This window comes from Prionailurus viverrinus, chromosome D1 (genome assembly GCF_022837055.1).
Source record: "Prionailurus viverrinus isolate Anna chromosome D1, UM_Priviv_1.0, whole genome shotgun sequence".
NCBI classification, from domain to species: Eukaryota; Metazoa; Chordata; class Mammalia; order Carnivora; family Felidae; genus Prionailurus; species Prionailurus viverrinus.
Window position 1 is genome coordinate 26,150,001 of NC_062570.1, and position 13,592 is coordinate 26,163,592.

The 13,592-nt window shown below is 35.0% G+C and overlaps 1 protein-coding gene across 6 annotated transcripts in view; it reads right to left on the reverse strand.

Annotated features, from left to right (window-relative positions):
* Positions 1 to 13,592, reverse strand: part of ARHGAP32 (Rho GTPase activating protein 32) — a 300,846-nt gene that overhangs the window by 157,905 nt on the left and 129,349 nt on the right. For all 6 annotated transcript variants that reach the window (XM_047878217.1, XM_047878214.1, XM_047878218.1 and 3 more), the window contains 2 exons: positions 1,815 to 1,906; positions 689 to 773 (listed from right to left, as the gene is read on the reverse strand). In XM_047878217.1, the coding sequence (XP_047734173.1) occupies positions 689 to 773; positions 1,815 to 1,906 (177 nt within the window). The remainder of the gene's footprint in view (positions 1 to 688; positions 774 to 1,814; positions 1,907 to 13,592) is intronic.

Here is a 13,592-nt window from a genome sequence, read left to right on the forward strand (position 1 = left end):
CTTTAGGGTAGAGAAGGCAAATGCAACATAGGAGGGACACCCAGGTAATTTCCCTCTTAGCCTGGGCTTTAAAATATACATATATATATATATATATATATATATATATACATATACATATATACAAATATACATATATATACATACATATATACACATACATATATACAAATATACATATATATACATATATGTATGTATGTATGTAACATATATGTATACATGCACATGCTCTATAAACATATATATTTACACACACAATATACCTCAAAATAAGAAAAAAATACTAAAAAATAAAATGAAATAATAAAACTCTATTAGCACATCTGCCCCGTACTCCACTTCACTCCAACTCTCATTTAATCATCATTACTATGACCCATTGTTAGTCAGGGAACAACTAGAATACTTCATGCTATAAAACAATGGCAAATTATAAGGAATCTAATAGAAGTTCTAAGATTTATAGTGATTCGATTACACTACTTCCACCTAAAATAGGAGTTATAGGGCATCAAGTATTTGCCAACAGAAGGAAATAAAAGTTTTCCCATCAACCAACAAGACATCAATAGAAAAAACTACTTCTAAGTGTCACCTCTCATATATAGATAAAAATAGAGACCAAGAAAAAAATACAGATATAGATATATCTTAATTCAGTATATAGGAAATATTTCAAATATACCTGTATGCTGCCAAACTCAACGTTCTCATAATGGAAATGTGCACATTCAGCCATCTTCGGAAAGTGACCTTTAGTGAAGGGTAACCTGAAGTACATGAAATAACTAAGTGAGACGCAAGATACTGAAACAGTCAGAATAACTAAGCCCAAGGGAAAAATAAAATGTGTTGAAGAGCTCTTGCAAGCAGAACTATTTAATAAGCGCATGCGCATGAGCACAGAAATAGCCACAAAAACCTTCCCAGAAATACAGTGGATCAAATGAAAATTACATTCAGTGCACAGGTCAAAAACAAAAACAACAACAGAAAAAATTAAAAAGCACCACTACACTCTCCTAATCTTGACCCAAGGCAATGTCCATAGAAAATCTATGTTTTCAGTGAATGTTATAAAAACTGTGAAGAGCCAACTTCTGATCAGAAGCAGCATTCCCGATGAAATATACAACCAGATTTTACCTGTGAATGTTGTCGCAGCCCATCAGTCCTGGATTGGTGGGTCTGGATGCAGAATGAATATTTTTATCTTTGTCTTTTCTCTATTTACAACGAAAACATAGCTATCTAACACTCTACTGGGTGAAAAGATGGTTTTTCTGTTTTTTGTTCTTTAATCCCAACTTCATGGGATGGGGGAGGAGGTAGGTAAGGCTTCAGTGGGAAAGTATGAAATGGTTTTTCGGTTAAAAACTGAAATGGATACCTTCAGATATTTGACATAAGAGCCAACTACCGGCATCAAATTCAGGCTTTCTCAAAGGCAGAACTGAGATACAGCAATCTCATACCTCAAATGACAAAGCTGATTTTTCTAAATGAATGAGAACATGTATTAAGGGCACTGAGACAGACACACTTGGATTGTTCCCATTGAACAAATGCACCCTAACAGACAATGACATAAAGCTGTTGCGAGGACAAAATTAAAGTCTATTTTTAAACAAGCAGATAATCTTCAGACCTATTCCACTAATTGAGTCATAATTTAGGCTTATAGTATAATTTAATGTGTGGACAGTAAGAGCATATTTACCAAGAAATCTAAATAAAAGTTGTAAGAGAACTAAAAAACTGACTGTCATTTATACAAATTCACTGAAAACCCACTGTAAAATCATACTCACTTTTTCACCTGTTTAACCTTCATACTGGCTGTGCTGCCACATGTCTTAAGACCAAGATCTCCAGGAATCTCTGGGACATCTGCTCCTCTTGCCTTAAAAAAAAATAATAAACAAATAAAAACAAAGGATTTAGGACTATTCCTTTAATATAAATATTTTAAAAAGCAGATCATAATTTTAACGGTTCTGCTGACTCTGTACCGACAGCAATGCATACTGATTTAATAATCTTTTCTTAAAATTGTAACTCACTTGAGTTTTAATTACTAAGATTAAGAAAAAAAATATTCACCTAATTTAAAAACTGTACTGCATAAGGAAAAATTTTCTGTGAATCTTAAGAATTATCATACTCTTACAATCAACTTTCAAAAGCAGCTATTACATCATCTGTCTCTACACAAACTAAAATCTCCCCTAGGGAACTGGAAAAAAAAATAACCTAGCTTACAATGATTAAGAAAAGTTGAAATGGCAATCTGAACATAATCAGGAGATCACAACATGCATTTTTCACACCAAGATCTGAAGGTGACATGTATGTCATACTTCCAGTTTAACCCTTGGTCTACCAGTTTTCACAGTCATGATTTCTTAATTCTAGTGGCACATTCAGCTGCATCATTTTAAAACCAGAAACTGGAAAATCAAATGGTTCTCCATATTCTGGACAAAATAAACAGCAAATCCAAATACCTATCGTAAAGAAACAAATTTACAATATATCATCTATGATTTATAACAGAAAAATTGAGTTATTAGAGCCAGTGCCACAGGATGCGATAGGTTAGAATAATATGGGATGAGCAGTTACAATGAATTAAGAAGAGACTCACAAAGAAGATGTGTATACTCAGCCATAAAAAAGAATGAAATCCTGCCACCGGCAACAACATGGATGGACCTTGAGGGCATTGTGTTATGTGAAATAAGTCAGAGAAATACAAATACCATATGATCTCACTTACATGTAAAATCTAAAAAATGAAACCAACAAAAACCAAGTTCATAGATACAGAGAACAGACTGGTTGTTTGGGTGCTGAGGCAAGGGTTAACTCTAGCTCTAGATTTTAAAAATTTGGTGACGTTGATCATGTAAACAACAACTCAGATTGAGGGTATTTACCCTAGATGAATACTATATAACTTAAAAATTATGAGTGAACAACATACTTCTAAGGACAAAAAAGAAAATATGGTATTTTCTTCTAGTCATTCATTCAACGGAAAAGACTTTATCACACGGTCTTTTGCAACAACAACCTAGATCACCTTATTTTGCTAAAATAATGTGCAACAATATTCTTTCATTTTTTATGAAGTTTGTGCACCAAAATTTACTTGACATAAAGAGGTTTGCTGTGCTTAAATTCTTATTAAAATTTCTAATAAAGTGGGTTTTCACTATTCTGTAAATTATTCATTAACAGACTTAAAAATATAAAAGTAAAAAAGAGTAATTGGACATAGTTGGTAAATGGTGACGATTTTATCTGGTAGACTGAAAACTAAAATATTAACTCAATTTTGAATATAGGCTCCCTGTGCTAGAAAGTCCATCATCCCCTAACACACATCAAAGGAGCATTTTTAGCAATAAAATATTTCTTAAATTAAGGTATGAATATTATTTTTTATACATAATGCTATTGTGCACTTAATAGAGTGCAGTACAGTGTAAACATAGCTTTTACATGCACTGGGAAATGAAAAAATTCATTTGACTCGCGTTATTGCAATATTCACTTTACTGCAATTGTCTGGGGCCAAACCAGCAATATCTCCAAGGTATGCCTGTATTAGACACAGCAGAAGAAAAGATCAGTGAACTTAAAGAAACAGATAGATAACTATCCACAAACAATTTTTATTTGGTTTTTAGTTTGTGTGTGTGAGAGAAAAAGACAGGAAAAAAAGTCTCAGTGACATATAGAACAATATAAAGCCATTTAACATACATGTAATGGATGGTAAATAAAGGAGAGGAAAATGCCTTCCCTTGGGATGGTGGGAGGGGGGTTAAGGAGAAGAATAGAAAAAACAATTGAAAAAATAATTGATAAAAAAAATTATAAATTTTATGACGATTATAAACACACTGATCCAGAAAACTCCATAAATTCAGAGTCTGATAAACACATAGAAAATTACACAGGGCATATCATAATCAGATGGCTGAAAAGCGCTGATAAAGATAAAATCTGAGTAGCTGCCAAAGGAAAAAAAAAGAATACACATCACATTCACAGGAATAAACAGAAGAAAACCAAAATTTGGACTGAGTACTTTCAGTTGCTTTTTTAAACAACTGTCAACATAGAATTCTATATCCAGCAAAATTTATTTCAAAAAAAGAATGTGAGGTTTCCAGCCTTTTCCAGTGTTTACGGTAAAAACTCTAAAGATAACAAAATGAAATAAAATATACGCATGCAACTACCTAAGAGCTCTAAAAATTTTAATGACAGCAGGTAGATTTGGAAACAAAGTCAAAACTTGCAGAGTGGCTAATGTAGCGGCAGTGTGCTTCCTGGCTTTTCCCATGTTACCTCCTAGACTGACCCAAGGACAGGCTAATCAGGATGTGAGTAACAGGCCGAGTCAGCAAAACTCTTAGAGAAGTCCAACTTTCTGGCCAAAAGATGTGAACACTGCCCCTTGTGGGGAAAAGGGCAGAGAGATTGTTTTCTTCCCCTTTTATCTCTTCCAACCTGGCCCAAGGACAGACCTGAGGGTACCACTTCCGTTGTAAAGTGAAAACCCATTCTTCTAAATAGAAAACAATGACAAAGGACTCTTATATAAAGATTGTGGAGATAATCCTTGTTATTTTTTTTCTTTTTTCTCTCACTATTTACACCTAACAGTAGCTTAGTCAGAAAAAAATGTGTATTATACCAGAGGCTAATAAAGCTCTTGGAGAATTCCACCCTTCCAATCAGAGAAACCAGGGAAAGCATCCTTTGGGAACAGTGTGTGCAAAATCCCTAACAAAAGTAAGAGTACAGCAAAGACTATAAAACTGAACTGATGCTAAAACCACCACCTAAAGAATAAATAAGTCCAGAGAGAAAGTTCAATCTGAATCCAACCAGGCTGAAGTCTGATAAGACAAAAAAAAAAAAAAAAAAAAAGAAAAAAGTCAGCACTCTATACAGGACATTAGTGGAGTCAGTCTCACAACACAATATTCAAAATATCCATGACACAATCCAAAATTACTAGATACACCACAACCAGTAAAATATGAGCAATTTCCAAAGGAAAAGACAATCAAGAAAGGCCAAATGTGAAATGAAACAGATGTTGGACTTATCAAACACTTTAAAACACATATATTACAATAAACACACTGAATTAGATATTGAAACCAATGGAAAGACAAAAATTCCTTGATGAAAAATGTAAAAAAAGATCAAATAAAAATTTCAACATGGAAAAATATAGTATCTGAAATAAGAAAATACTGACTTGGCTCAATAGCAGAATAGAAACGATAGAGAAAAAGAGTTCAGTGAACCAACCTAACAATAGACTAAAAGAAATTAATTATGTACTCTGAAGGACAATATTCAAAACTGTTTTAAAAGACTGAAAAATACAGGGGTGCCTGGGTGGCTCAGTCAGTTAAGCGTCTGACTTCGGCTCAGGTCATAATCTCATGATTTGTGGGTTCAAGCCCGGCATTGGGCCCTGTGCTGACAGCTCAGAGCCTGGAGCCTACTTCTGATTCTGTGTCTCCCTCTCTCTGCCCCTCCCCCCCACTTGTTCGTTCTCTCTCTCTCTCTCTCTCAGGAATAAACACTAGAAAAAAATTATTAAAGACTGAAAAATATGAACAGACTCACAGATACCCATGGAAGAGAAATATGGTCACAGAAAACAAAAATTTTGATGTAATAATTCATGAAAACATAACAAATTTGTTGAAAGATACATATTTACAGATTCAAGATCAGCAAAAATAAAACAGAATAAAATCAAAGAAAACCAAAAAAACAATCCATCATAATCAAGCTGTTGATAACTTATATAAAATAAGTATCCTGACAGCCACCAGAGAAAAAAGACATACTACATTACATAGAGAGAAATAAGGATTTAAATGACTGGATTTCTCATTAGAAACTAAGAAGACCAAAGGATAGTGGAACCACATTTATAAAATGCTGAAAGAACGCTCAATCCGGAAAACTAGATCAAGTGAAAATATCCTTCAGAAATGACATAAAAATAAGATCGTACTCAGATTTTCAAAAATTGAGAGCATTTGTTACCAGTAGATGGATTCTACAAGAAATGCTAAAGAAAGCTCTTCATATAGAAGGAAAATGGCATCAGAATAAAACATGGACCTTCTGGTAAAAAGGGAGAGCAACAGAAATAATAAATAATTAGGTAAATGTAATAGATCACTAATCTCCTCTTAAGTTCTTTAAAATATATGTGCCAATTGAAAGCAAAAATTGTAATAACACTGATGAATGTGAATGTAATACTTACAGAAACTAGAATAATAAAGGGAAACGATAAAGGGAACTACATGGTGGCAAGTTTTCTGCATTCTGCTTGAAGTGTAAAATAATTTTAATATAAAGTTAGATTATAAAAAGTTAGAAAAAATGAGACCAACAAGGAAAAAAAAGAAAACACCATGACAAGATAGATCTTGAGAATGCAAGACTGGTTTAACACCTGGAAAGATATTCAGTGTTTTGATTTGAGTTCCTAAATAAAATAACAAACCACATCCATCACTGTATGAATTTTTAAAAATACTTCAGAACCAAACTGAATTTATCCCAGAAATGCAAGATTGGTTCAACAATAGAAAAAAGTCTATCATTATAATTCAATCTTAATTATAATTAAAAATTATAAGGAAAAAATGCTAGATTGTTGCCATAAGTCCAAAAAAATTATCTGATAAAACTCCACACACATTCAAGACAATAACATCCAACAAGACTGCTCAACTGACAACAGTAAACTGAACAAGCTGAAGACATATTTATCTCTGCTCTCTCTCACATCTTACCAAAATAATACATAAATTTCTTTACGATTTTCTTCTTATATTGGCAAAAGTACAAAGTACCATATTCATAAGGTTATTCTTTGCAGGACTATCTTGATTAACTAAAGGGTGGAAACAACCTAGATGTCCATCCATAAGGGAATGGTAAACTATCTTGCAGCAACACAAGTGAATAACAGCTATAAGAGGAATGAGGAATATTTTAATGTATTGCTATAAAATAATCTTCTGCATAGGTCATGGTGGGGAGAAGCATGCTATAAAAACAAGCTACCTTTTAACTAAAAATAAATACAAAAATATGTGTATTTTCTTATACTTAAATGAGACAGGATAAACCAAAAGTCAATTAAAATGTTTATCTATGGAGGAACAAAGAGACAGGGGATAGAAGCTAGATTTTTCTGAATGCCTTGTTTTGTAGTTCAGATGTAAATGTTTTAAATATTTGTAAAACTAAATTAAATTAAACTGGGGCAAAGAAAAAAAGGCAATCCCTTAAAATCCAAAGCCAAATAAAACAAATGAACCTTATGGTTTTAAATTGGAGGCTTAAGCACACAGAGAGAAATTACTTCAAATGATAGAATTGTGAAGTAATAGACCTCAAATAGGGTATATCCTCCTAGAAATAAAAGGAAACAAAGTATTCTCAGTAATGTTTGCATTATTATTTTGAAACTATTAAAAGTAGAAAATTAAAGCAAATAAGTAATTGTTAATGTCATTAAAAACTAAGGCTTTCAGAATAAGAGATACAAATACAAATCAAAGAAATTAAGCAGAAACCCTTATCATTTCCCCATTTTTTGATGGTGAGGGGTTTTAACTAAGGCTGCTAGAATAACGGAACAGGTAAATGCAAAAGGTCCACTGAATAACCACAGTCAGCATGTAGCTGAGTCTTCTGTGATATACCCACGAACAGAATTTTAAAATGAAATTTAAAATTTTTAAATGATAAAATACTCAAAATATGTTAAATGTCAATTACATAATAAATCACTATGCAGCAAAAAAGAAGGTAGCAGACCATAAGGCTCTTTCATTCCTAAATTTCTCAGGATATTTATAAAAGATAAATGAAAACGAATGACATACTTATCAAATTTATAGACAGAAGAAAACTAAAAGGGATTCTAACACTCTGAGTGACAGAAGTTGAAGAGACTTTAACAGGCTGCAAAGACAAACTAACATGATTATAAAGTGCATCAAGAACAAAAATTCAATTATATAAGTATGGGGGGGGCACACTCTGTTTGATAAAAATTCACATAACGAGATCTAAGGCTTATACTTAACCACAAGCCAACTATAAAAGTATATCCTCACTGGTAAAAAGCTAATGCAGTCTGAAAAAATGCGGCATCTATAAAAAGGACAGTATCTGTTTCTCTATAATCTGAACCAGTTAAACCACATACGAGAATAGTTCATCCATTTCAGGAAATTATTTGATACTGAAAACTTAACAAAAACAGGAATGGGTAATGTTTTATCCTTTCTGCTTCACTGCTCCCTAACCCAGAAAAATATTCCACCATTCCTGCCACTGGTACAGATCTTTAAAGAATCTTGCAAATGACTATTTTCCAGCTCCCATGTAAAGCTCTCCCATGGCTGGGTAACAGAAGTGATTTAACAGTCTTTTTTTTTTTTTTCCAACGTTTATTTATTTTTGGGACAGAGAGAGACAGAGCATGAACGGGGGAGGGGCAGAGAGAGAGGGAGACACAGAATCGGAAACAGACTCCAGGCTCCGAGCCATCAGCCCAGAGCCTGACGCGGGGCTCGAACTCACGGACCGCGAGATCGTGACCTGGCTGAAGTCGGACGCTTAACCGACTGCGCCACCCAGGCGCCCCGATTTAACAGTCTTGTAACACACTGTGTTCGGATACAGAACCATTAAAGCTGGCTACTTCTACAGTCAGCCCCAACACAAGGCGCACCCCTTTTGTGTTACCTATGTGCGTGACTATCTTCTCCCAAAGTCTATAAAGTCCATCTTAATAAATACTAGCAAAATGCTAATGGGTATTACAGATTTTTAAGGAAAAAATAGGGTATGGAAAGGTGTTTAACACATAATCAGAGTGCTGAAAGAAATCTCATTCAGCCATTTCACTGCAAGGAGGAAACTGAGACCAATAAAGAAACAATGTGCCATAGTGCATTAGACACAGTATTTAAACTGAGTTTCTATTACAAAATCTGCTACATCTAATATAGGCACAGGGAAGAAAAAAGGTTCAAAGACAATTTTTTTTAAATAAAAAATTACAATGAGAAACAGCTTTTCTTCTATCAAAATATGAAAGACCAGGGGCGCCTGGGTGGCACAGTTGGTTAAGCGTCCGACTTCAGCCAGGTCACGATCTCGCGGTCCATGAGTTTGAGCCCCGCGTCAGGCTCTGGGCTGATGGCTCAGAGCCTGGAGCCTGTTTCCGATTCTGTGTCTCCCTCTCTCTCTGCCCCTCCCCCGTTCATGCTCTGTCTCTCTCTCTGTCCCAAAAATAAATAAAAACGTTGAAAAAAAATTTTTTTTTAAAAAATATGAAAGACCAAAACTTTGTAAGGCTGAAAAGATATGGCACAAAACATTACTGCTTAGAATACAAATTAACAAAACTCTTCATAAGTAATGTGGGATCTTCATACTCTTTAGATTTAGTTCCCCATAAAGTAACAATAAAAAGAAAAGACAAAATTCATCATAAAGATATTCATCAATGTGAAAAATATAAAACAAATTCAGTTGAGCATCTGACTCTTGATTTTGGCTCAGGTCATTATCCTACGACTCGCAATATCGAGCCCCGCATTGGGCTCATGCTGACAGCACAGAGACTGCTTAGGATTCTATTCTTCCCTCTACCCCTCTCCCACATGCGCGCGCGCACACACACACACACACACACACAGACACACACACACACACACACACGTGTGTGTGTGTGTGTGTGTGTGTTAAATACATAAACTTTAAAAATAAATAAATAAAGCAAATTCAAGATCCTACTAATTGATGAAGCATCAATAATACATTCTATATTATAGGATATTGTGTAGTCCTTAAATTTCTTTATTACGAGTTTTCATTTAACACCAATTACAACACACAGTATACATAAATTTCTCCCAGGCAAACATAAAAAAGTTACAGTTTTATAAAGTATTAGTGGTTTTAAATCTCCTGGAATATTTGTGATTTCTATCAACTAATATTATCACATGAGTTAAATACATTAAAGCACATATAACAGAGAAAAAGTATATAACAATGTGGTAAGCAACATTCTAAGGAAGGCAGCCCACCCTCCCCCCCACAAACACCTGCCAAGAGGCCTACCTCCTAGTTATTCAAACACTAACCTAGGTAATGATGGGAAGAGACCTTGTGGATGTAATTCCATTCCCAGGTCAGTTGATCTTAAAATACAATAACCATCTGGATGGGCCTAATCTAATCACAAAAGCACTTCGAAAGCAGCTTTCTCCAGCCGGTAGCAAAAGGGAAAATCAAAGATTTAATGCATGATAAGGATTCAAGGTGCTGCTGCTGGCTTTGAAGACTGAAGTGTCCAAGTAAGAAGGAATTCAGGTAGCCTCTAATAGTAGAAAACAGTCCCCACTGACAGCCAGCAAGGAAACTGGGACCCCAGACCCAGGAACTAGAAGAAACCACAAGGAAGCAGATTCGGCCCATAACTTAAATGAGGTGGGAGGCAGATTCTTCAGTCCTCCGATGAGAGCCCAATCCAGCCAACACCCTGATTTCGGCCTTACAAGACCCCGAGCAGAAAACCCAGTTCAGCTTGCCCAAACTTGTGGCCTACAGAACCGTAAGACAACAAATGAGTATTGTCTTAAGTCTCTACATATGTGATAATTTCTCATACAGCTATAGAAAATAAATACTAATAATGTGTATATTTAAGACCCTAGAAATTCCTGAGTGATCTCAGGCTTTAAGTGCTCCTTTATTTCTCATGCAATTAAAACTCTCTCTTCCCAGAACTGGGACGCAAAGCCCCAGGAGCTCTTGTTTCCAGCACTCCCAGACTCCACCGAAAGCACTGACTTCAGTACTCTCCAAACACTCCTGCTGAAGTCTCACAGGAGTCTGTTCATGTGAAGGCAAGCCCTGGAAGCAAGTGCAATTTCTGCAGGTGGGGTTGGTAGCCAGCAGGAGGGACACAGATCTGACTCGGGGCAACAGCCATCTCTACTTTCTCCCTTGCAACCCATATTTCAATGTGCATGCTACAATCTGTCCCATACCCATTTTGCCGCTCTCAAGACCCTCACTCTTTTCCCCTACAAGGAGGAAAACTTAATTCCTTTCCCTCTCCATGGCAATATTTTTTATTCCCCTTTCACAGCGGTTCCCTACACTATGTCTACCAGCCAGTCTTTTCCAGAGATCTCTTCCTTCCAGTGAACCAGCCAACTCCTTTACCTATGACACTTTCCATAATGTACAATGGGGAATATTCAGTTTTCTCTTCACTGCAGCACCTTAATAATAAGGCAGAATGCATATGTTAAATGGGGAGAAAAATATAGAAAACTGTATATGGTTTACAAGTATAAAACTATATTCCCAGACATGATGGGGAAAAGAATATATTAACAAAGCAGTATTCTTTGCAAGTAACAATTTGGAGAAATTTGTATAAGAAAAATGTGTTCATATGGGTGTTAAAGTTTCTCTGCATTGTAAGAGTCACGAAGGAAATATACCAAAATAATCTCACCAGTATGGAAAACAGGACTATGGGTGAGTCTTTTTTTTCTCACTTTTCTGCATTTTCTATATAAGTATGTTTTATTTTTATAAAGGAAGAAGGCTTTACTGCGAGAAAGAGAGAAAGCAAGCTAGTTAGCTACCTTCTTCCACCTCTGCATATTACCTACATATTACAGCTATCATATGCAAATGCATAACAACCTGTCATAACTAAAGGAGGTTAGATACTCAATATAATTCCAAGAGACAAAACTAGGTATTCATATTTATAGGCAACTTAGGAAAGAAAAAGAGAAAAGCATATTTATGATGACATATACCCATGTTGTAGTAATAAAATGGAATTTTTTGTTCACTGAGCCAAGTCATGAGTTAATGTGGTAGGAGCTAGAACCACAATGGAGATGTATCTCAAACCAGATAAAAAGAGAAGGAGAAATGACCTATTTTCTCCCCTTTTCTTGCCCTCCAATCTTCTACCAGTACCTCCCACTGGCCAAACCTTGCCAGAAGTCTGCTGGCAAGAGAGCATGTAGTTTGCAGGGATTAGCCTCCTGCAAAACAGAACAAAGCAGAGGGGCAGGAAATCCCAAACCCAGCTCCATGACATTCATTACTAAATTATGAAGATGTAATTGTATTTATATGTAATTCCAGTAATTTGAAATATAAGTGATTTTATATAAAATCTCCTATTTTCAAAAGGTACAGCAACCAAATAACACCCATACTGACACATAGGTACATATACATACATACACATCTATAATCAACTGAAAAAGCAAGATTGTAATATTAAATGTGTAACTGGGCATAAAGGCAAATTATTCAAAATGAGTAGTTAATACTTAAGAACAACAAAGATGGTTCTGAAACTTATAGAAAATTAACAATAATATCACCAAATAAGCATTCACAAAGAACATCAAAATGCAACCAAGTGTAAGAATATGCTGTTACCAAAATGGCCTTTTCTTCAAAGAACAAAAAATCCAAACACAAGATATGTGAGTAAAGGAAGCCTAGATCAAGATTCTCTTTATGCACAAGGCTAGCAAAAAAGCATGTGAAAATAATTCAGGGGAAAAAATGGTAACTTTCTGTTACTTCTTACTTTTTTCCTTTAACAGATTCAAATCTTATTTAATGTATTCTTTTTATTTGCACTCAGAATTTGAGAGAAGGCACAACAGCTTTAGAATAATATTATAAATAATGTTTCTTGATATGATGATGAAAAATAGCATTTCTGCTTAAAATATAGTAGTAAAGGGAAGGATCTTTGGCCTCTTAAACAGGAAAAAAAAAACAAAACAAAAACGTAGGAGCTCTTTGTTGGTAGAACTGCATACATATACAAACAGTCCCTGACTTAAGATGGCTCGACTTACAACTTTTTGACTTTACGATGGTGTGAAAGCAATTCACATTCAGTACAAACTGTACTTTAAGTTTTGAGTTTTTTTCTCCTGAGCTAGCAATATGCAGTGGCATACTTTTAGTGACCCTCGACAGCAGCAGTAGTGAATCACAGCTCCTAGTCAACAATAGGATCATGCGGATAAGCACTGGCTCTGTACCTATACAATCATTCCGCTTTTCACTTTCCATACAATATACAATAAATCCACTGAGATATTCAACACTTTATTATAAAACAGGCTTTGGGTTAATGATTTTGCCCAACTGTAGACTAACGTAAGCGTTCTGAGCACATTTAAGATAGGCTAGGCTAAGCTATGTTCAGTGGGTTAGATGTACCAACTGCATTTTCAACTTAGAATATTTTTGACTTACAATGAGTTTGTCAGGACATGACCCCATCATCAGTCAAGGGAAAATCTGTACATAATACATACGCATTAACATATACACGGCTAACTAAAAAAACGAGACCTGAATATGAAATCTGTTCTGTCAAGAAAGGCAAACAGGACTGTCAGTTTCTGTACTCGACCGTAGTTTAACTGTAAGACGTACAT